Source organism: Haliotis asinina, chromosome 11, assembly GCF_037392515.1.
Source record: "Haliotis asinina isolate JCU_RB_2024 chromosome 11, JCU_Hal_asi_v2, whole genome shotgun sequence".
Lineage (NCBI taxonomy): Eukaryota > Metazoa > Mollusca > Gastropoda > Lepetellida > Haliotidae > Haliotis > Haliotis asinina.
In genome coordinates this window covers 38,185,908-38,211,845 of record NC_090290.1, presented here as the reverse complement: position 1 = coordinate 38,211,845, position 25,938 = coordinate 38,185,908, and the positions used below count along the sequence as shown (strand labels likewise).

The window sequence follows — 25,938 nt, the reverse complement described above, 5'->3', positions numbered from 1 at the left end:
ACTTTGTTCTCAGTTCTTTTAATGAGTATGTTAATGTATATTATTCATTCGTTCATTCATTCATTCACGAGAGGTGGTTTAAAAGAATGAAAGGCGGTAAGGTAGCCTAGTGGTTAAACCGTTCGCTCGTTCGCTCATGGGTACAAGATGTGAAGCCTGTTTCTGGTGTACCTCGCCGTGATATTGCTGGAATATTGCTAAAAGCGGCGTAAAACTCATTCTTTGAAAGAATTATGCTGGGAGCGGCATAATAGTGTGTTCAGAAACTGTTTAACAGACAGGTCACTATAATGAGCCTCACAATATCTTGATGTTTCATGATGTGATGTGAAGCTCCAGTGTCAGTCCCAGAAAGGTCCTTCATATGTCACACAAAACTTCAGAAACAAATTCCGCTAGTTGTAAAGGGGAAACTAGCAGTGAAAATTTTATGAACGGGTCGCTGAGAATCAGTGTTGACACCAGGTGTTCTAGGAACGAGTAACCATCTCCTGCTCTACGCCATCAAATGTGTCTAAAAATGAAAGTAGTTTTTTTACAGACGCTGTACAGTAGTCAGTGAGATTTTAGTATTATTACAGCAATATCACGCCGGAGGACACCAGAAATGGGCTTCGCACATTGCACCCATGTGATTAATCGAAAACCGGATCTTTAGCGATGCTACAAGGCAACTCCTCAGCTCCCTTTACACAACAGTACTACTTGTCACGTGGAGGCATGTGGGTGATTCCCCATATGTACATCCTGGACTGTGATTGCGAAAATATTGCAACAAGCGCCGTAAAACTATACGCCGTCACTTTTTCATGTACGACAACCATAATCCGACTCACATCCCAGCAAGGTCATAATCTTCGTATGATAGGCACCAGTGTATGGCTTGGCTCCCACTACGCTATTAAATAGTTATTATACATATGCATATTTATGATACAGTTGTAGAATTCGTGTCTCGTTATATTCTTATCACAGCAATGTCCAGCAGAGTGGTCAGGCTTTGTTAGTATGCAGGATTAAGTGCGCTCTGTTTCTTCTCCGACAGTTCCATTATACGGAACCTTCCAGACTGCAGTGTGTATGGTACTTACAAACTTATCTCCCAGAGGGAAACCAGGAATAGTGCTATACTGGCCGATAAACACGCACTGTGGTTGTTTGTTGCCTTATGCACTGAGAGCAAGCATATCTCATTTTTAAAGCGTGTAATTTCTGTTAAATTCTAAAATATGAGAAAGGTGTAAACTATGGTGACTGAATAGGGCCATCGCTTTCTCACTTTAACATTCGGAGGCGAGAAAGCGATATGTCTAAACATATCCAATGCGTGTAGGATCTAAACATGTTCACCCCTTTTAGGGACTAAACATGTTCAATGTGTTTAGGAAGTAAACATGTTCAGTGTGTTTAGGGTCTAAACATGTTCAGAACGTTTGGGTCTAGACATGTTGACAGTGCGTTTAGGGTTTAAACATGTTCGGTGCGTTTAGGATCTAAACTTGGTTAGTGCGTTTAGGGTCTAAACATGTTGACAGTGCGTTTAGGGTCTAAACATGTTGCTAGGGTCTAAACATGCTGACAGTGCGTTTAGGGTCTAAACATGTTCAGAACGTTTGGGTCTAAATATGTTGCTAGTGTCTAAACATGTTCAGTGCGTTTAGGGTCTACACATGTTCAGTGCGTTTGGGTCTAAACAAGTTGACAGTGCATTTAGGGTCAAAACATGTTCAGTGTGTTTCGGTATAAACATGTCCACTGCGTCTAGGCACTAAATATGTTCATTATTGTGTTTTATGTAGTATTGCCAATAATAAGCCTCATCATCCCAATGGACATTTTGGGAAGTCTTTCTATATTTTGTTAAATGTGGATACTGGATCATGGGAGGTAAAAGGGTCTTACAGTTTAAAGGTCTTTCGTTCTCATCAGATATCCCATCCCTCCAGCATAGTAGACCTACTAGTAAAACAGTTAAGGTGGACATTTGACGAAATGGAATACTGAACAGCATTTTTCTTCGATGAACTGAAGGTGTCCGGAGCGAATGAAACAAAAGTGGGAGATTCCGAGTCTGTAACGGTACTTGACAATATTCCAGCTGTATGGTGACGGTCTCTAAAGGGATATTTTTGTTTTGTGTTTCTCATCGCCCTGCTGACCATTCTAATGTTATTACCGACCCCCCTAACACTTGTTTTCATTCCTACATTCATTCCTTAAAACGTACCGCCCGGTCATATAAACTGTTTATCTCTTAATCAGTCGGTGTCTCAAGTCCAAAGAACGCGATATTTTTTTATGAGAATTACAATAACGGAGAATCAAAAACATTATTCAGATAATTTTGTTTTTATTAAGTTGCTTTAGGTTTTTCCCGACCGATTCAGAATTAGGTGGCTACGTTAAGCACACACATAAAATATTGCCCGAATTGACTGAGTCATGACTACACAATCCAGTGATCAGCGTCATGAGCGCCGATCAATGCAACTGTGATGCGACGACATGCTTAAGCGAGCCTGACCACCCTATGTCGCTGGTCGTTAGTCTTTTCTTACGACAAGCATTGGTTGCTGAAGATCGTTCTTGTTACTCTGAAAGTGAGTGATGGCTGAAATTAAGAAACGCTGGGTTTTTGGACAGCCCTTGGGTGGGGGACCGTGTTGGCAGCTTAATTCTTGAGATTTCAGTCCTCCAACAAAACAGCACAGGCAATGCATGTGGTCTCACTTTAGGCGAGTTCGTTCAACACTGCCTCTGCTCACCGAGCAGGAAATGGGTACCCGGTGGAGGTTATTAACCTTCTCGCGCCTACCAGGCAGCTTGGAATATAAGAGTAACAATGATCAGATGGTGCAGGACATCTACCCTGGGAAAGGCCCGTTATATATTAAAGTGAGTGAGTACAATTTGACCTGTAACCCAAGTTGACAGAAAACATGCTTTTTTTCCGACGTGTCACTGAGTAATGGGATCTCTGGAATTTTGACAATCAAACCTTCTACCGTCGATTCCGAACATAATGTCCCGTCATCGAATTTTCCATTACGACCGGAAATCAAAACTGCTGTACTCTTGAATTAAACGTTAATACACACAGCGTCTCTGAAACCAGCATAATATTTATAGATGATATTTCATATTATCATACACATCACCTCATACTCTGCCATCGCCTTGTGGAGTTTCAGCTGAATAGATGAAGGTTTGATCACGGTGCATATGAAGAGCGAATGTTTTCATTCTCTAATGTCAACTGTGTACGGAAGTGTGACTAATTAAAACGCTCAAATGGAAACCAGAATGTGAATTCAATTATCAGCTGTCAGCTGACTGTTTATTTGAAGTTGATTGATTGCATTTTTGGATTGAAAAATCAAATATGATTAAAAGAAAAAAATGTCATTTTTAATACAGGGATCTACCCATCACTAATCAGCTAATGGACTGAAAGAACTGAATTTCCCAAGTGACTTACACCGAAATTCTCATGGGTCCGTTCCCACAGCAGTCCCTCTGTGTGACACGTAAATCCTGTCATAATCAATGTAACTATCATCAACCAGCCACTTCATTACTGAAAAGTATTTTATGTATCGTTAACATTGTAAAAGACCTAAATTCTTTGAGCGGCATTCTGTGTTGTTGAGTCAATATTTATCATTACAGGATATTTACATATCAACATATCAACAAGTGCATGCTCAAGTCGCTTGTATTTGTTTGTACATAGGATGTCCATATCAACGTTACATCGTATTATCAATCTCAACTCCCTGGGGAATATACAACTCTTACTGTCTTTAGGCCCACCGAGTTCATTGTGGCTCTCATCCTAACGAGGTACCCAATTCACAGCTGGTTGGACAAGGACACATTGCCACAGTACTTAGTCCAGGTTCACTGCACGTTACTGTAACCGTTTGGGCGTATTCATGTGGCCACCATCGGGTATACCAACGGATTCGTGGATTCTTTTAAGTACGGGTATTTATACTACTTTATTTGATATATCATAGCTGGTGATATTGCTTCACACACACCTTTCCAAATGTAGGTTTTCCCTAACTTGTTTTGAGCAGCATGTGAAGACATTGCTCTGAAAGCGACGTTCCCAGACAAACTGGATTCGGGCTAGCAAGGTTTTATTTTACATACTTTCAAATGCGTCTTGAAACAGACAGTAAGAACCGGTCCATGTGCAATAAGATCGCAAGGAGAAGGTCAAGAGGGTCGTAGGAACCGAAAATAGCTCTCTCTTCGCGTTAAAACAATGCCCATTCTGTATTTCGGGAGACGGCTAATGTTATTAGACCTTCTAATGGTGACCGTCTTGGGTCTTCCCTTCAAAGCGTCTGTCCGGCATTGTGTAACCTGCTTCGATGGGAGCTGTCCCTCAGACAACGACGGACCTTAGTGTTTTACGATTGAATCCTCTGTGGAAGGAGAACTATAAACACGAGGAGTGTTTAATCAGGGATGACCATTAAAGGAAACAAAAGGAATGTAGGAAAACCTTCACAATTGTCCCCCACGTGGTCAGTGCAATCAATAATTGTTACGATAATATTTGAAATGTACTGCAGTTCCGATGTCTGATTTCCCAGTGGCACTGGTCGTCAGATCAAAGTCAACAGTTTTGTATCATCTCTAGCGTAAGGCTATTTTTGCCTCCACCCTCTTCGGCTGGGCTTCTCGACAGCAGCTATGATGTTAATTTAAGGATGAAACACGCTTTAACAATTTTCTATGGCACAAACCTTTCTCTGTAGGTGACTTGCTATACCGTGCCTTATGTGGTGTGCCAAATTGATCTCTGGTGTTGCTCCAGCTATGAATATTGCTGAAGAACTGAATAATTTAGCAGAGATATTCTTGGAGTCTTTATGAAGAATATGTCCATTTGAGCCGTCCTCTTGGTCTCCCGTCCAGATGATGCCATTTACGAAACTAGACTTAATCTAGGATGTTTTGTCAGCTGTTAATGCGTCTTTACAACGGTGAGCTTTTAGCCTTGTCTTAACAGATTTTATTGAATTTAAAATGGATCTGGCACAAATTATTAAAACTTAAATACATATATTTACATACTAGAATGAATGAGAAATATACAAGGAGTACTGGAATGAATGAGAAATATACAAGGAGTACTGGAATAAATGAGAAATATACAAGGAGTACTGGAATGAATGACAAATATATACAAGGAGTACTGGAATGAATGAGAAATAGACAAGGAGTACTGGAATGAATGAGAAATATACAAGGAGTACTAGAATAAATGAGAAATATACAAAGAGTACTGGAATGACTGAGAAATATACAAGGAGTAGTGCACTGAAAGAGAAATAGACAAGGAGTACTAGAATGACTGAGAAATATACAAGTACTGGAATGACTGAGAAATATACAAGGAGTACTGGAATGAATGGGAAATATACAAGGAGTACTGGAATGAATGCGAAATATGCAAGGAGTACTGGAATGAATGAGAAATATACAAGGAGTACTAGAATGGATGAGAAATATACAAGGAGTACTGGAATGAATGGGAAATATACAAGGAGTACTGGAATGACTGAGAAATATACAAGGAGTACTAGAATGGATGAGAAATATACAAGGAGTACTGGAATGGATGAGAAATATACAAGGAGTACTGGAATGGATGAGAAATATACAAGGAGTACTGGAATGGATGAGAAATATACAAGGAGTACTGGAATGAATGGGAAATATACAAGGAGTACTGGAATGAATGGGAAATATACAAGGAGTACTGGAATGAATGAGAAATATACAAGGAGTACTGGAATGAATGGGAAATATACAAAGAGTACTGGAATGACTGAGAAAAATAGACGGAGTACTAGAATGGATGAGAAATATACAAGGAGTAAGTGAGTGAGTTTAGTTTTACGGTACTGCTAGCAATATTCCAGCATCATCACTGCAGGGGACACTAAAAATGGACCCCACACATTGTAGCCATGTGGGAAATCGAACACGGGTCTTCGGCGTCACGAACGACCACTTTAACCACTAGGCTACCGAAGCGCCCTGCAAGGAGTAAGAGTGGTATATATAGATCTGTCAATGACACAAACCGTTTCATTATTTACAGAAATAGAAGCACTGCAGATCAGAATAGTTATAACTAAGGTTCTCGCTTGTATAAGACGAATATTGGCACTAAGTAACCCATGCTTGTCTTAAAAGGCAACTAACGGGATCGGCTGGTCAGGCTCGCTGACTTGGTGGACACATGTCATCGGATCCCAATTGCGCAGATCGATCCTCATGCTGTTGATCACTGGGTTGCCCGGTCCTGCTTCCATTATTTACATATAGCTGGAATATCGCTGAGTTCTGCAAAAAACTAAACTCGCACACTCACTCACGACTTTGATTTCGCCTCAAAATAGTTTGACCACCAGAAAACACTTCGTGTCAGAGAATTTAACCAGCCCATCCAACACCACAAGCTATTTCGCCCTAAGTGCAATACAACTGTTTCATATTGTATTAAATCGTTCTTCATTTACAGTAATTATGATGCATCGATGACATTTAGAAAATATCAAGGACGTGCGTGAAGTCTCCCGACCAGCGACGAGCGTTGACTGTCGAGAACGCGTTTAGACATTAAATACATAACCTCACCCTGCTCCTTCTGCAACACATTACACACAACACGATAGCTCTCCAGGATGACATTAGTCGAAATCCCATACTGCAGCGTTTATATTTTTTCGTGTTTCACGTCGCCCGACCGACTCTTCTAATTATATTGTCGACCCCCACCCCACGAAAAATCATTTTTTCTTTTCATTCTCTTTTCATTCCAACAGCGTTGAATCGAAATTAAGACGTACTACTTCGTCATATACTAGTATATTCTAAGATGCTTTAATCAGTCGCTGCCACATGTCAAAAGAACGCGAGGAATTGTATATAAATGAGAATCAAGAACATTATTCGGGTAAATTTGACTTTAATAAGGCTTTAAGGGAGGGTGGGTATGTGGGGCTAGGCTTTTCCCCCAACCGACCTATGTTTAACATTTGGTGGTTACATGTAACACACATACACACAAACGCATGCACACACACACACACGCACGCACACACACGCTTCTTATAGAAGGAGCAGCGGACAGTACGTCACTATTGATAACATCTCTGTTACGTCACTCAGTGTTTGAAATAGCTTCCAGATTTTGCTACCCAGTCGGGCTAGCAATGCTTGAAAGTTACTAGCGCAAACAATAATTCACTAGTCCGAAATACGAATGTAGACACGGGTATTATCATTAAGCTGTTAAAATATTGAATTTTTTATCAGCCCATTATCTCGCATGATTTAGTTATAACTTAACAAGTGGTAACAAGTGGAGAGAGTGATATATTTACAAAATGAACCCATGAGTGAGTTAATATTTAGCGACATTGTGACAATATTGCCGCCATATCGTGACGAAATTATGACCCAATGAAATTTCACTAGCCAGTCGGACCAGTGACTCTGGAGATTTACTGGCCCGATTGCATTTTTACTAGCCACAGGCTAGCGTGGCATTGGCTATTTCCCACACTGACATGATCTCGTGTCCATTGAAAACAAGCCCCTTCACACAAAACAACACAGCACAACACAGGTACAATTCCAGAACGCAGCCACCCAGACCTCCATTCAAGACAGTATTGTTCATTTAGTAAATTACTGGAGTCAAACCCGTTCTTATCCATAACAAACAAGTCCTTTGTACTATTCCAGCTATGTCACGTTATCTCAATGAATAACAATCACACAAACCCAGGTATTAACACTGACTGTTATTACAAGTGCAAGTGTATAAGTGAACAGTGTTCAACACCGCCTGGAACAGTGTTCTAGTTTCCTCACGGCGGGTCAGGCAAGTATGCCATGAAAGCTCGTATTGACGCAGGTCTTAGAGCAGCACTAATTTAATGAGCGAGTTTAGATGTGCACGTAACAATACTCCTGTTATATGGCGGTCTGAAAATAATCGAGTCTGGACCAGACAATCCAGTGATCAACAGTGTGAGGATCGATCTGTGAAACTGGGAACCGATGAAATGTGTCAACCAAGTCAGCTAATCTGGTCACCCGATCTCGTTAGTCCCGTTAGCACGGATTACTAAAGATATCTTCACGGGTAATATATTTGGCAGAAGCCTGGGCGTTTAGTATAGAAGAAGACGAGCAACAACAAGAACGACAAAAACTGGCCATATTCTCCCATGAATGCATGCTCACTGTGCCACATGACAACGCAAAGCGAAAGAATGTTTTGACTAACAAAGCTTGAACAAATGAACCTTCAGAGCAGCTTTGCATCTTGGCAGAGGTGAAGTGTGCTTCCGGAGAGATGCCTTGAATACTGAAGATGAATGCTAGACCGGTTCATCACTGGTACTACTTTCATAAAACCACAACCACGATAATCAAAGTCTGGACAACACCTGTCCAGTATAGCAGGGACGATGCCAATAATGTCTGCAATGATGAGTCTCAACTCACTTTCATAACATGTTTCTCTGAGAGTTACTTGGTAGAACGTCGCCATTTAATTGTCATGCTGAGATTTTCAATTTCAGTTGGCCAAAAAAATGACCATTTAAAAGGTATGTTTGCATTTAGTTTGGTCCACTGAATGTCTTATCTTAAAACGACAACACTCCAAGATACACTGCAGGAGCAGTGAAGCTCAACACCCATATACATCTAACAGTCTCCAGCGACACATTGACTGTTACAGTTCCGCATACAAGCACATTTGTCAAAGCTCAGTGCATGTCTACACAAGGCGATGGCCGTCTAAAGTTCATTTATCATCCCAGTCCCCTTAACAAAGTCAAAATCCTGTGGAAGCTGTCAATGTTCGATACTCCCAACATTCCGACAATTGTTTCTGCCTCACGCCGGGCCTGCCCATGGTGTTGCATTCAGTGCCAGCAACGTGGCGATTAGATGGACACATCGCCAGCGTTAGAGTGACACTGAAGTGAACGCCTGGGGGTAGCAGGCTAGCATAACGGATCGATAAGGAGGATTCCATCCACCACCAAACACGACCGCTTTACCGCTTTTTACACTTTCAGACCAGGCACACAAAGACAATGGTTTCAGCCTAGCGTTAAAAGTCAGTAGATCAGGCACGTCATAAGCTGAGTGGATGGAGACGAAGCACTTTGATTGGGCCTAGTTCCGAATCTATCTACGCATAGAATCAGTCGTGCTATCTCGATTCAACGACGCCTCAGTGGAATTACTTCTGTCATTTACAAGACATCTTGCTTCGAGGAATTTCGCAATATTGACCCCAAGAGATGCTCATGTAAAGTTATTTAGTCAACGTCGTGATGTCATGAGAATATCTGGGAGTCAGTGGATTAAGCTTTAGTGTACGCCAGATGCACTCGCTGGGCCTCTAGTCAACACAATCCAGAAATGCATTACACACAAGGAACGTGGTGTGTTTTGATGCTGTCGCACGTGTTACTGTTACTTACCGTGCAGTATTCAAGAGCAGGGAAAGATCTTCCCGATGTATGTAATGAACTTTCTGCCGTCGCAACAGGCATAGGGAAATACACGGAGATTGTATCGCGCCAAAGTAATGTCGTCTGCCGGAATTCTGCTGCCGGCTTAATCGTCTGGTCACATTGGACATCCAAGAGGAATGCCATCCTTAGAGGTAGGAACTTCCATAATATATCTTTATCTGAATTCGTCAATGATTATTTTGATGTGAAATTGTCATGCAATGTTCCGTGAAAGTTCTGAAAACAAAACCTGTTTGACAACTTAGCTTTCTGCGCCTAAGCGAACTTCTATCAGCGTTTCACCAAAACAAACAAAAATATTCTTGCCACTCGTCAGAATGAACGTTTTTATCCAAGTACAGAAATTCACAAAATTGCACCTTGCTCGCTCTTTTAGCAAGCATGCATATGCACGTGCAAAAATGGCGAGCGCGTTGAAGATCCTGAATCAGACTACTTAGAATGCCGCACTCCTCTCACGTGTAACGTCAAAATGCACACAACACACCTGATTGTTTTTACAACGTTGCGTTATACATAGACAATCTGATGTTTTACGCTAACTTCAACGGTACAGTGAGTGTTGTCAGTCGTGAATAGTAAACAAGTTTGTTTACTACGGAACTGCTTGCAATCTCGTCTATTTAAGGTAACTCAATCGATTTTGGCGGGAAACGATGGCCAGGAACGCCAAGAATCTCCAGACACTTGTTTCCGCTTCCAGCTTACTACTCATGAAACCAGTTTTACAACACTTCCGTGACTATTCTGTTTGAGTTTCTTTTAGATTTTATGACGAAACTGAGTTCGAGTTTTACCTGTCTCGGTTTTCGTCTAAACTAACGCTCTCTTCAGTATCTTCTAGCAAATGCCTGTTAGTGGCGTTGTTCACTCACACATTCTACAACATGACTTACACATTCTACAAAGTCACTTACACATTCTGTCTCTTCCAAAAATAATCGGAATCGCTTACTCTTTGTGTCTAGTTATTGAACCTACTTCTAACACCACGGATAATGACATAGCTTGTTTTAGAAAACGTAATTTATAGAGCAAAGTGGTGATATTTTGGTATTTTTACATGCAGTGATCCTCTGATGTTTCTCGCCACTGTAAACACCATGACCAATCTTCTTGTACCCGTACAAAATCTGTATCTCTTCCACAAGGTGCCAAGAGAGAGATAAGAGTAGCTATGTTGTCTATTGACAAGCCTGATTTTGGAAACGTTATGGCATTTCTGACGTTTACAAATTCTGCCAGAGGATGTTTGATTCTGATGTTTGTCGCCACTGAATGCAACACGACCAATCTTCTTGTACCCGTCAAACACCCGTATCTCTTCCATAAGCTGACAATGGGGCGATGAGACTCGCCATGTTATCTATTGATAAGCCTGATTTCTAAAACATAATGGCCTTAATGACGTTTACAAATTCTACCAATGGATGTTTGATTAGTGTACATCCTTTTCTGTTCTTTATAATGATATGAGCTCCTCTTTAACTACTGGAAAGAACAGAATCATAGTGTCCTGTCGTGGCTGTAAACAGAAAAGACAAAACCAATTCCTCTTTCATAACAAGTCATTTGTCCAATCCTGACTATATTATGAGTTAGTGTTTGTTTAACGCTCAGCAATATTAAGGCTCTATGACGCGATCTGTAAACAGTGGAATCGGGACCAGACAATTAAGTGACTCACACCATGAGAACCGCCTCAGAGGATTGGTCGTACAAGATTAAGTATGTTTATTCATGCCTTTAGGCCGTTAGCCCATCTACATTGCAATGCACAATTCTTACACAGGTTTGACAATAATCACACATTCAGTGATGTTTGCCTTCTTTGAAGGCTATGTAACATATATTTACATACTGTGAGCATTAGTGTATCGTTGTCTGTCGTCATGAGGAGCTTAAACGTGAAGATATTTGGGTTACTACAAGAATACAGTGGGAAATATAATTTTCTTAAGTCATTGTAATATAGAGTATTAAAGTTACCGTCCATGACATGGCTGGTTATAATCGTCACAGACGACGTTGGCCATTTCATTCGTTCAATCACTCGATTGTCTGGTCCAGACCCTCATGCTTCTACACTGCATGTTTGGCAGTAGTTTAAAATAGCACTCGCCCATTTTATTTTCGGTTTAGCGCTATGTTAACTTGAGCACTATATAATCCACCGATAACTTATGGAAATCTCTTTGGCAGAACGGTTAAGTACGTTACTGTACATAATCCACGAGGATGACGCAAGTGATAGTGTGTACGTTGTTAAAATCTCGTTGGGTTGCCAGGTCAGAATTGGCTCCCAGCAAACTGCGACTTAATGAATCGGAAGGCTAGACCCCGTAGGGCGATGCGGTGGCCTGGTGGTTAGGGCGCCAGCTCGTCACGCTGAAGACTTAAGTTCTATTCCCTCATGGGTAAAATGTATGAAGACCATTTATGGTGTCTCCCACCTTGATATTGCTGGACTATTGCTAAAAGCTTCCCAAAACTCAACTCACTCACTCTCTCATACACACTCCTAGACAACATTCGTTCGCGAAGTGTCGGTAATCTGTAAAACCGAGTCTTAGGTTATTTTATATGCTATTTATTCACATTTTCATTAAGAGAATTAAGAAATACGCAATAAAACCCAAAGAGGGACTTAAAATAATCTGGGTTCTTTTCAAATGAGAAAATGTTCTCTGACTACATCAACGCACTATGACGTCATAACAGACTTAACAATTACGCTCTGTGCCGTTGTTGCCTGTACCGACCAATTGTATAGATCAGATATTGACTAATCGTGATGTGTCTAAGGGTAGTTATGGTTTCTATGGACTGTGATGGCAGCTATCTGAGAGGAGTTATCTTTCTTAATATATGCCTGGATCTGCTGTTTCCTTTCTTGAGGTCATGTTCTGCTGTTATCGCGTCAATACGTATGAGTTTTAGATGACGTCGACGTGTTTTGGATTTTCAGAAAAAATGACACGCTGTGAAAAGTGTATGATTTCTCTCGAACAAATAGTTATATAACTATGTCTTATCATGTGGATCTTGGTGTTCAGATGTTTATACAGTTGTGCATAATTGTGTCAAAACGCTATGTTCCGGAATATGTATCTATCTAGACCTACGTGTGCCTCATACCCCGTGTACAGATGGTTACATAGCTATGTGTGGTAACTCGTATACAGATGGTTACATAGCTATGTGTGGTAACCCGTATACAAATGGTTACATAGCTATGTGTGGTAACCCGTATACAGATGGTTACATAGCTATGTGTGGTATAACGTGTACAGATGGTTACATAGCTATGTGTGGTAACCCGTATACAGATGGTTAAATAGTTGTGTGTGGTATAACGTGTACAGATGGTTACATAGCTATGTGTGGTAACCCGTATACAGATGGTTACATAGCTATGTATAGTAACCCATGTACACATAGCTGCAAAGCTATGTATGGTAACTCGTGTATAGACAGTTACATAACTATGTGCGGTAAAACATGTACAGATAGCTACAAAGCTATGTATGGTATCCCGTGTACAGATGGTTATAAATTTATGTGTGAAACCCGTACACAGATCGTTACATAGCTATGTGTGGTAATCCGTATACAGATGTTATAAAGCTATGCGTGGTACCCCGTATACAGATAGTTACATAGCTATGTGTGCTAACGCGTATACAGATGGTTACATAATCTATGTTTGGTAACCCATGTACAGATGGTGACAAAGCTATGTGTGGTAACCACGTATACAGATAGTTTCATAGCTATGTATGGTAACCCGTATACAGATGGTTTCAAAGCTATGTGTGAGAATTCATGTACAGGTGTTATACACTTGAGCATGTTGGTGTCTAAACCCTCGGTAATGTTATTTAGAGCCAAGTAGAATCTAATGCCAGTGGCTGAATGGTCCGGCAGATGCACGGAGGCTACCTAATGATAAAGTGACACAATGTTCCCCTCCACTAATTGGTTCCTGCTCAATGAGGCTGTGTGTCTTCAGGGTTGTGTTGGCATTTCGTTCTAAAACCAGCTGATTCCAATAGATGGCAAGCTAGCTGGCTGGCTGAGCATCACCCGCGCTGACTCATGGCGTATGCTTCCTCCTGCTACGTTTTCAGCCTCATGCCGAAGTGATGTGGCATCTTTGATTAACAGAGACATAAAACTCCTACTTGTGTGATGAATCACAGAAAGTGTGTTCCTCTGATACCATCATGATTCCGATCGCTAAATGTTAGGACCAACAATTGACAAATATCAATCTCACAAGTCGTTTCAGTCTTTACGCCCACAGGAACGTTCCGAATTTAATCACTTCTATACAGGACAGACGTCGAAGGTGATTTTATATTGAGAACCATCTGCTTTATATGGGATATTTATGCGCCTTTCTGGGGGGTTTCTATCACGCACTCTCGTTTTCCTTTAAGGACATATGAAAAATGGCACCTGGCCATTTATGTTTATTCAGAGAAATTATAGATCCTTCGAACGTGAATTTGAGCATACGCTGTCAGTCGGATAGATCCCACAGGGCCCAAGGGCATCTGGAAGAGATGCCGTGATGGTTTACGTCATGTCAGTTTTGATAAACGTTCTTTAGGAGTAGAGGAGGTTTTACTGTTGAATTTTCAGGATCGGTCTGATCAGATTTAGAACCTGTTCTCCGTCCACAGACTGTCAGTAGGCTGAGCGCGAAGCTGCAGTTTTCCATGACATTGCAACAAAATATAAACCATTCAAAAGAAGTAGGGATATTCCATTTTGCGAGCATACCACAAGTTAATTCATATGAGAAAAAAGTAGTATATATCCATACAGATGAAACATGTGAAAGGAATGGAATACATTGTTACATTTTCCATTCATTTCTCTTCATCACCTGTTTCCTCCTTGTCTTCATCATTTGCGTTTTAGCAATCTTGAAAATCCAATATTAGTAGCATCCATTACTTTTATAATGGAATAAACCATTCTTTGATAGAAAAGAATATCCATTTATATTATTCATACCTTTTGTTTTCACCTCATACCTTTGTCATATGATGTATGGTTTGTTTGGTGGACCCTCCTGGTGTGATCTTCCTCAGTCAAGATCTACAGACATTAAATTGTATAAAACCAATGAAGATCAGGACATTTCTATGTGTAAAATGGCTTAAGTACAAGGAATGGTTGGATTGTTTGATGGATTTTTTAACACTGCATTGAGCAATATTTCATCTATATGACGGCAGTCTGTAAATAATCGAGTCTGGATCAGACAATGCAGTGATCACCAGCCTGAAGATCTATCCAACTGGGATAAGATGGCATGCGTCAACCAAGTCAGCGAGCCTGACGACCCGATCCCGTTAGTCGTAAGTTAAGGGAGATCAATTCTAACCCGGATCTTTACGGGTCTGGGAAGACTGGAAACGACCAATTATTTTTTGTATAGAAATGATGCTTCGATAACGCTGGGTATGTTAAAGTTATATTAAATCACCTACTCACTCTCTCATTTATTCACGAACAGACAGGCCCAATATGTTCTCACAACCGTTTGCCGTCTTTTATTATTTCTTTGCCAAACGATCTCTGTTGACCATCGTGATGCTTTTGTTCAATATAACCTCGGCTGCCCACTTGACCACAACATGGGACCTATCCGCTGTGCACTTCCTCTACACAAATGAGGAAGTGTTTATCTATTGATCTCGTGCTCTCATCCCGCACCAACAACCCTGTCTCAATTGTCCAGCGTCGAGCTTTCGTTTCAGGTAATGTATAGACGGGAGCCCTCGCCGATAGATGAATGAATATATTCACGATGGTGTACACCACTCACAAACACTTAAACACACATATACAAACATGCATACACACTCTCACTCTCACTATCACATACACACATACACACATACACACATACACACACATTCTTTTCGCTAATTTACCACTGACTCAATCCCTTAATTGTCCATTTAACCTCTATCTCTCTCTCTCCCTCCCCTCTCCCTCCCTCTCTCTCTCTCCCTCCCCTCTCCCTCTCTCTCCCTCCCCTCTCCCTCTCCCTCTCCCTCTCTCTCCCTCTCTCTCTCCCTCAATCTCTCAACCCCCCCCTCTCTCTCTCTCTCTCGCCGTTGGTTTATTCCTGCTCAGAAGTTCCGTTACTGTCTTCCACAGCAGATTTAGTTGTAGGGTTCGTTAACCGACGCTAGGTTGTGACACCGTAGGAATTATTGCACTGTACTGTCTGGAATATGCTATGCAGATGCGATTACCCAGGACATCTATATCAATACTTATGTACAATGATGATCATTTTCTCATAGCCAGATCAATTTCTTTAGAGTAGGAGTTTTGGATGGCGGGATCTGTCTGCGTTATGAAACTGGAAACCAACCAAACTAACCTAACCGCAACAAAAGCTGGTTAACTGGCTTATGCTTCTATTTTCTCCCACCAATTTGATTTCAGCATTTAAGTGCGGTGGCTGAAAAGTTATAAGTCTCACTCAGAGGGACTGTATTGATGGAATTTTGCTAAATATTTTTAAACATCATCCTCTCCGAGATCCATTAAGAATTTGCTTGGAAACAGACTGTGTGGAAAGGTGTGTGAGAGGGTGCCAAATCTAGGGAATAGGGCGGTGAATAAGTCCAGCGTCAGACCCGATTACTTTACTCTCTAAGTCTTTCCCACGTTAAGCAAGCCGGTGGTGACACAGCCAACATTCCCACTCTTTACCAAATGTATGGGAGATTAGCATTTTCAAATTTGTAAAATTAAATGAATTTTTAAATGTCATCATAGCATTGTCATTGGGTTAATATGGCTACATCTTCCAGTCGTCAGGGACGGTGAGGTGGCCTAGCGGTTACAGTGTTCGTTCATCACTCCAAGGGTTCGATTCCCCACAATGTGTGAAGCCCATATGTGTTGCCCCGCGCCTTGATATCGCTGTAACATTACTCAATGCGGCGTACAACTAAACTCACTCACATGCTAGTATATTGACTCTATACACAACACCCAAATGGCGATGAAAAGTCCCTAGACAGATTAAACATGGTCCCTATGGTTTGTCCAACCCTGGATTTATACCGACAAACAGGACCTTCCATAGAGTTCTCGTTCATGGGCTCCTTCCTGAAAGCAACCTTTACTAAGGTTAACAGAACTCCTATTCTCTAACATTGCGCCGCGGTTACCTTGGTGACTTACGATCACCATAGTGCTTTGTGAAAGAAGACCTAGAACGTCCACCCGATACAACAGCAAGAGAGGAATGATTTATGGCGGCCATCAGGGTAGACCACGGAACCTGGGTCATCTTGAGCAGCTCCTGAAGACAGCCCTCCGAGATAGACCTTTTCTCAGCAACTGCTTGATTTGCCACGGCGTGCACAATACAGATGGCAATCATTCAACCAACTGGGGATGTTCTGTTCTTCAGAAAACGTCTGTCACTACCCGCACGTCTGTCCTGACAGGTGCAAGTTGTTGCAACGAGTTTTTAGGAGACCTGGGTTTCAGGACTCTAATGTTGGATAAGATCGTTTATCGTGGTGTTGATTGTCCTTTGTCACAGTTCATCTACTGGATTGTTCATGTTAGCTTGCACCAGTGAAATTACCGTATCATGTTGTATGGTTGTTGCGTAAATTCTTCTGAAGGGCATACTCGGTAACAACCAAGCAGAAAATTTTGTTTTTCCAACAATGAATACCTAGTCTCCGTGATGGATGCAGGAGCGTGTTGACTGGTTGTGCAATTGTGCAGCATGAACGCTTGGAAATATTGAACGTAACACAAGCAGACTGTTATCGCTGCATAAAGCGCCCATTCGTGGTTGGGTTTAAAACATTCTCAGTCACCCAGTTTTATAAAAACACTATATCACTCTAGACTGGACTACCCATTTAACATGTAGCGTTACATAAGTGAGGGGCGTTGGTGCAGCTGCGAAGTTAGAGCGATTCTCCACACGGGTATATTATGAGAAGCCTATTTCTAGTATCCCCCGCCGTGATATGGATGGAAAATTGCTAAAAACGGCGTAAAACTAAACTCACTCACTCAACATTAATGCAGAAGGTCGGTGGGTAGATCCCGACTGAATCATACCTAGACTTTAAAAGATGGATCTTGTTGCTTCTGTGGCTGACGGCATTACAAGCGTCGAGCCTGAACTGGTCGACCAGGAGTTTGCTTTGAGGTGTTAATCTAGAACTGCAGCATGGTATGTGAGTTGCCATGCGCGTTTCATTCCATCCCCTCCACTCCCTGGGTTTACCAGATGCCATGAATCTGTCATGTACCTCCAATAAGCCCCGTGAGAATTCAGGTATGAATTGCTTGTAACAGACAACTTGCATGATCGGCGGATCAGACTCAGGGACTCATGTCATCGTGTTCCAATGTTCATATTGTCAGTCACTGGATTGTCTGGTCCAGAATCGATTATTCACTGACCACCGTCATATAGCTGAAATATCGCTGAGCGCGACGTTACACAACACACAAACAAAATTTTATTACTTTCAGCCATACACATGAACTGACTTAAAAGTACTGTGAGATAAAACCCTATTTATATCCTTTCGTTTAGGTCAGATTAAGTTTCTACAGCAGCATGGGTTTAAACATGCCGTATGTTAGGGGTGCTCATAATATCAATCACCGGCTCGACTCATGAAGCTGGCATTTTGATTGTAATGTCAAACACGGAGGCAGATCAAAGTTACAACGCTCCTTATGTAAAAGTTGAAGAATGTGAAGAGAATTTGGTTTGGTTGTTGTTCAACGCCACACTCAGCAACATGTCATCTACATGGCGTCGGTCTGTAAATAATCGAGTCTGGACCAAGCAATCAAGTGATCAACATCCTGAGCATCGACCTACTGGAATACGATGACATGTGTCAACCAAGTGAACAATTCTGACCACCCGATCCCGTTAGTCGCCTCTTACGACAAGATTTGGTTGCTGAAGACCAATCGTAACATGTTATGATGAACCGGAACTGCATTAAAGACATAAAACGTACCGAAAGTAAATCAAGTAAAGTTAAATTAAGACTGCGAATCCTCATAGTTTGACCTTGCCAACTGAACATTTAAATCTCTGAATTGTATTCAAATAAAAATAAAAGTTGTTTAACAAACCGTCATAGTTTCAAATCGCTATTGTTATCGCGCATTAACTAAAACACCGAGTTAACGCTCATAACCTACCACACGTGCATTTGTTTCACTGCACCAACTACTGCACTTACTCCCTTGTAATACAGACCAATGATAGCGATTTGAATCTATGACCGTTAAGAATGCGACATTCAAGGTCAAGGCGACGTGAATATTACAAGATCACATACGGCAGTGCTATAGGTGTTTGTACAGAATCGGTGATTCTCCAAACATGGTGACCCAGAGAAACTGATGAATCATAGATATCAAGTAATTTCATTAGCTTCCTAGAACGTGCGCTGGGTGGCATCCCATCCCAGACGAGGCCCAGTCCCCCGGTTATACAGCGCTTGGAGTAGAAGCAGCATTCAAACGTGACTTTGGGGGAAAAAGATGCATTCGTAATTAAGGATGCATTGACAAGGCTTGAAACTGGATACTTCAACAGAATAAGGACGTCATAGGTGTCGGTCTGAGTACTTGTCTTACAGTTAGAGCTGCCTCAGTTGGACTGGTTCCTCGAATGTTTCGTCATCGAGTGATGAGTGGTACTCGTGATGACTTCAACAGAATAAGGACGTCATCGGTATCGGTCTGGGTACTTGTCTTACAGTTAGAGCTGCCTCAGTTGGACTGGTTCCTCGAATGTTTCGTCATCGAGTGATGAGTGGTACTCGTGATGACTTCAACAGAATAAGGACGTCATCGGTATCGGTCTGGGTACTTGTCTTACAGTTGGAGCTGCCTCAGTTGGACTGGTTCCTCGAATGTTTCGTCATCGAGTGATGAGTGGTACTCGTGATGACTGGCATACTGTGAATGACACCCGACGTTTTTGACATGGGCTCCAATTCACAGTATACTGACTCCGAGCCGAGCGGCCATTGTTGTATCCCATAATGCAGCAGGAACTGTAGTAGTAGTAGTAATAGTAGTAGTAGTAGTAGTAGTGGCAGTGGTAGTAGGAGAGGTGGGGAAGGAGGAGGTTGAGGAGAACGCTGTGGAGGAGTAGGAGAAGAAGTTGGAGGTTGAAGAGGACTCGTACAATATGAAATTTTTAAAACTAGCATGTAACTAAAAAGTACATACAGTACAACAAAAAGAATGAGCTACAGATCGCCAGCAACTGAAGATAGATCACCATACTAGGGACACAAGAAGAAGAAGAGATAAAAGTAATAGAACTAGATGATGAGAGAGAGGAAGTAGCAAGCGAAGGTGGCAAGAGAAAGAGTGTCAGTAATGAGGAAAGAGTGAAAAGGGAGTGAGTTTAGTTTTACGCCGCAATCAGCAATATTCCAGCTATATGGCGGCGGTCTGTAAATAATCGAGTCTGGACCAGACAATCCAGTGATCAACAACATGAGCATCGATCTGCGCAATTGGGAACCGATGACATGTGTTAACCAAGTCAGCGAGCCTGACCACCCGGTCCTGTTAGTCGCCTCTTACGACAAGCATGGGTTACTTAGGACCAATATTCGTCTTAGTCAAATATACCAGCAAGAACCTTAGTTATAACTATTCTGATCTGCAGTGCAGCTATTTCTTTAAATAATGAAACGGTTTGTGTCGCCTTTTATGGCAAGCATGGGTTGCTGAAGGCCTATACTACCCCTGACCTTCAAGGGTAGGTAGCAGGAGGAGGAGTGTCAGTAGTGGTATTAGTAGCAGCAGTCGCAGGAGTCAAGCAGGTGTTGGGGGAGAAATACAAGAAAAGTGAGTGAGTGGGTTTAGTTTTACGCCGCACTCAGCAATATTCTAGCCATATGGTGGCGGTCTGTAAATAATAGAGTCTGCACAATTGGGAACCGAGGACATTGTCAACCACGTCAGCGGGCCTGACCACCCGATCACGTTAGTCGCCTCTAGTCGACAAGAATGGTCGCCTTTTAAAGTACAAGGTGGTAATAGTAGGAACGTTGTAGTAGGAGTAGCAACAGAGGCGGTATTTCGTAGAAGCAGTAGGCGCAGACGCAGTGGCAGCAAATTTTAAACGTATTTCCTTTACTGCCGCTGGTTTCCCGTCAAGGTGTCTGATGGATGCCTCCCTCCACTCTTCTGTGCACCCTCCTCAAAATGGATCAGGATGTGCAGTCTCCGTCAAACTGTTGTTTTCTGTACCATACTTGTCTATTTACAGACACCCGTGAAGATCCGGGTTAAAATTGATCTTCAGTTACTCGTGCTTGCCGTAAGAGGCGAATAACGGAATTAGATGGTCAAACACACTGACTTGGATGACACATGTCATCGGTTTCCAATAGCGTGGATCGATCATCAGGCTGTTGACCACTGGATGGTCGGGTCCAGACTCGTGTTTTTACATACCGCCGCTATATAGCATGAATATCGCCGAGTGCGACGTAAAACTAAACTCACTCACTATTTACAGGTTTCCATGACACAGCATCAATATATCGTAATGTATCTAAGAAATTTTTGAAGTGATAAATATAGTCGATTATGGTGGGCACAACTGAAAAAAATGACTTGAAGATTATTGTTTACTGTCCTGTTTGAAAGAGGCAACATCTTTAAAACGAACTGTGTGATAAATACTTTTTTACTTCCTGTCAGGGTTTTGGTTGACACATTGAGTGAATGATAGTGAGCAAAATTGCCTGCGTAAACCAAAGACGGTGCTACTCGCCATTACTCTCTCCCGCACGTCAGCGCGAACCACAAGTAGATTGGCCACCCAGCGCGCAATGTGAATCATTCAAATGCCGAATGTTGTTTTTGTTATTTATGAGCTGAATAATTCAGTTCCTGAACTGAAAATTGGATGAGTGTGTCACTTCCCTTCAATAAGTCGCTTGATAAATGGAGAACGCCAGAGCTATGTAGTATCAGTTCAGATCGAGTGACCTAATGAGGACATTCTTTATCCTGTTTCAAAGAACGGACATCAAGATTGTACATTACTTTGCCATGACCTCGTTGCACGTCATTAGAATCAAAGAAGACATATATATTTAGTCATGACATTGCATTACTGTTTCTGCTCATTATCTTTTGAGTGCTGGGTTAAAATTGATCTTCAGTAACCCATGCTTGTCGTAAGAATCGACTAACGGAATCGGGTGACCAGACTTCGGCTGACCTGATTGTTACATGTCATCGTATCCCAATTTCGTAGTTCGATGTTGATGATGGCAACTCCGACACTCAGAGTCGGAGCGTTAGCGCAGGCGCAACAGACCCAGGGAAGCAGGCTGATGATGGCAATGGCTTCATTGTCTGGACCAGACTCAATTATTTACCGGTATATACCATATTTGACGAATAGCTGGAATAGTGCTCAGTGTGGCGTTCAACAGCAATCAAACAAAACAAATCAGTATCTTTATATACAGGCGCTAATATAGTGTTGAAACATAAACTTAGACTCTCACGTACAGTCCCCGATCTTTGGGTAAAAGTCATGTACCTTGTAAGACTTGGAGCTCCTACACGTCGTTGGCGACACGTGTAAATAATAATGCTATACCATTTCACATGTAAACATCAAGCCTCAAGATGCCCCAAAACAAAAGTTATCCTTCATTCAGTTTTGTGGCAGAATGTTTAAAAATACGAAAAGCAATTTCATGCATGTTCAGTAAAAATACTAAACAGTGTAGTATTATTGAGTGAGTGACTTTAGTTTTACGCCGCTTTTAGCAGTATTCCAACAATAACACGACGGGGTGAGTTGCACCGGACATGGGCCTCACACATTGTACCCATGAAGGGAATCGAACCTGGGTCTTCAGCGTGACGAGCGAAAGGTTTAACCACTCGGCTGCCCCAAAGCCCGTGTAGTTTTCTTTCTCTGTGGTTAAATTTCAGAATGTTTTGTAAGTTTTTTCACTTGATCCTGAATCACCTGTTTGCACCAGGAGATCAACATATAAAGTGACTAACCGGCACCACCCCCTTAAGAATGGTACCTCAAGTCTTTAGCAGAATTCTTCAGTAAACAGGCATTATTGTAGTTCAGTCATTTGGCGTCTCGATTCTTGACATTTGTGGCTGTTGTGGCCTCGTTACTTGACTCTATACCCATGCCATAATGTTCGTCATTTGCGGTGTCGTTTTACAGCTCGTATTCTTCGCCAACGGGATAACTGTTGCACATGTTTTAACCTGGCCCTAAAGTCACACAGCTTTATTTCTGGACGCACGATTACACCTGGAACTTGATTTAAACTCAAACCAGGAGGAAAGGCGCTTACCATGTTTGCGTCCCTTTGCTAGCAGGGTTCCTTTCCATGTGGTAAAGACCTTGGTATGTAGGCACTGTGGCCATACTCACTGACTTCACCGGAACGTTCAACGACAATCGATGCGATCTTTGTTTCCAAATTGCGTATGCGATCTGACCTTATTGCGGACTTTCCTCCCAAATGTAACTGACGACCTCGCACATTGCGAGCATTCTTCACAAATATAACTGGTTACCTCGCTCATTGCGGGCTTTCCTTCCAAATAAAACTGGCTACCTCGCGCAAATTTTCCAAGTTTCCAAATTGCATATGCGATCTGACCTTATTGCGGACTTTCCTCCCAAATTTAACTGACGACCTCGCACATTGCGGGCATTCTTCACAAATATAACTGGCTACCTCGCACATTGCGGGCTTTCCTTCCAAATAAAACTGGCTACCTCGCGCATTGCGGGCTTTCCTACCAAATAAAACTGGCTACCTCGCACATTGCGGGCTTTCCTTCCAAATAAAACTGGCTACCTCGCACATTGCGGGCTTTCCTTCAAAATATAACTTGCTACCTCGCACATTGCGGACTTTCTTCCCAAGTTAACCTGACCACTTCACACACTGCGGGCTTTCTTTCCAAATCAAGCTGACGCCCTCACACTCTCTGGGCTTCCCCCCCCCCCCCCCCCCCCCCCCCCCACAAACTAAGCTTGCGAAATTACACATTTCAGGCTGTAACCCCCCAAAAATCAAGCTAACGGCCGTCTGACTTTCCTCCCAAATTAAGCTGGGGACCTCATACATTGCGGACTTTCCTCCAAAAAATTAAGCTAAAGAGCTCACACATTGCGGACTTTCTTCCTAAATTTAGCTGACGACCTCGCACATTGCGGGCTTTCATTCCGAATTAAGCTGACAACCTTCGTGCTTTCCTCCACTATTTGTTTTTAATTCATTGCTTGGTTTTATTTCAAACAACGACAAACATATTGTTAATCAAAAATTACTTATTCAACACGCCACATGTCTTAATTCAGGGGTTCTTTGTTCCCTCATGTAAGTAAATTGTTTGGCAGGTCGCTCACTGGTCCATTGACGTATTCACTCACTCAGCGACCCACAATGTAACTAGGTCATGTGTCTCCACTACATTAATTAGCTTCCGGAATTGAAATCAGCCCATACACTCAAACAAGAGTTAACGTCACTCTCACCCAAACCCGCTAACGAGACCTCAAATTTCAATTTCAAATACCTCCTCACCACACTTGTATTCCCACTCTAAACATTGCGTCCCTCTATCCGAACCCTTAAGACTGGTGTGAGGAGCTCACGAACCCTCAAAGGACCCTTGAGTACACAAAATAAAATCGTAAAATCCCAAGTATGGGTTCTCTTCGCTGTGAAGAATAAAACTAATTTGTACCGTCTCCCCAAATTCCAGAATCGACCATGAAATCCATTATACTCTTTCGCGATTTTCGGCAGTAATAATCTGTGCTTCCCCAAGGGAAATTACACTCTTAAGACCCGTTAGGCCTAATGTCCGTGTCGATTCATGGTATTAGTACAGTCTGTGACACCATCGGCATTAAGTAGCCATTGAGCACGTCTTCACATTTTCCGGAGATTCTTAAACTTTCCATGATGGATGCTCAATGGTTCTGATACATTTTTGGGCCGTCACAAGATGTCCAATGTCCATCTTTAGTGATCCTGCCTTAATACAGACCGGTCAAACGCGGCTTGTTCTGACAGCTTTTCAGGAGTGCGACACACATATGAACGTGAAATGGATATCGGGTCATATCATACAGATCTATGATCCTCCCATAAATGATGCAATTTATTAGCAACTTTTCAAGATCTATCACGCGTGTGGATCGTACAGGGAATACCAGATCATATAATCACGATTTATGGTTTTACCGCTATGACCCAGCCCGTTAGCACGTTTTAAATCAAAATCAAAGACTTGTGTCATACGTGCTCATTAGCCCTAGCTTGTCTCTCATCATTTGAACAAATTTAAAGGCGCACTGTCACACATTCCCAACAACATTTTCGCCTATATTATACATATCGGGGCATATTCACTCATTTTAACTTCCTATTCAACCAGTAAAAGACTTATCATCCCTTATGACTTGCCTGACATCGATCTTTGAAACTTCGAGGCGAACAGTTGCCAAAAAGAGAACACTTGTTACTTGTGACAACCTAAACAGTTGCTCCGTACATCGAAAACTGTGGCACACGTTGTTGTCGGTGTTTGCCAAACTGGTTTCAATCACAGGTTGTGCGTAGAATATTCGTAAACAGCACTCCAAGGGACAAAACTCTATGGGGTTCGCTTGAAATAATGTCCGGCCGGTAGTAGGCGCGGGGGTCGGTTTAATGAAAAGTTGCATTAGTTTTTTCGAACTCATTAATTTAATATTGTAATCTAAATACCTAGTTTTTATAGTAGCTTCCCTGAGACCCGATAGTTCGTACTACTGAGAGAAATGCACTAAATATTTTTAGAGATGTGTAGTGTGACACAGTGTCTTTAACATTTGACGGAGATGTTAGGACTGGATCTGTCACACAATGTCGTAGTTTATCCAGTTTGAGTATCAGATCACAACACAGCCTTGCAATGGATGTAGCCATCAGGGCACTTTAGGACATTCACAGTACTTTTTACACCGTCTGGTAATATTAAAGGGATTTCAAAATATGCTTTTAGAGATGAAAGACACGTTGAAAGTGAATTCGTCATGAAATTGTGAAAGTATTCTGATTATTACGTTACGGGGTCGCTTTCATCATATTATTGAATTTCAACCACACCAGAAATGGCAACAGTGAATTGCGTCTCTTATTTTAGCTCGTTTTATGTGCGAGTACTCTTAACATTCTACATTGCCGCTCATATACTGAGTTCATACCAGCTCGCAGTTTATAAATGCAATTAT

The 25,938-nt window shown here is 41.9% G+C and overlaps 1 protein-coding gene across 1 annotated transcript in view; it reads left to right on the top strand.

The window, feature by feature from the left end:
• The first annotated feature begins 9,278 nt into the window (after positions 1-9,278).
• The window catches only part of LOC137256144 (ferric-chelate reductase 1-like), a 104,558-nt gene continuing 87,898 nt past the window's right edge, over positions 9,279-25,938 (top strand). Inside the window, exon 1 of the mRNA XM_067793848.1 lies at positions 9,279-9,721. Coding sequence (XP_067649949.1) covers positions 9,475-9,721 — 247 coding nt within the window. The 5' untranslated portion in view covers positions 9,279-9,474. The remainder of the gene's footprint in view (positions 9,722-25,938) is intronic.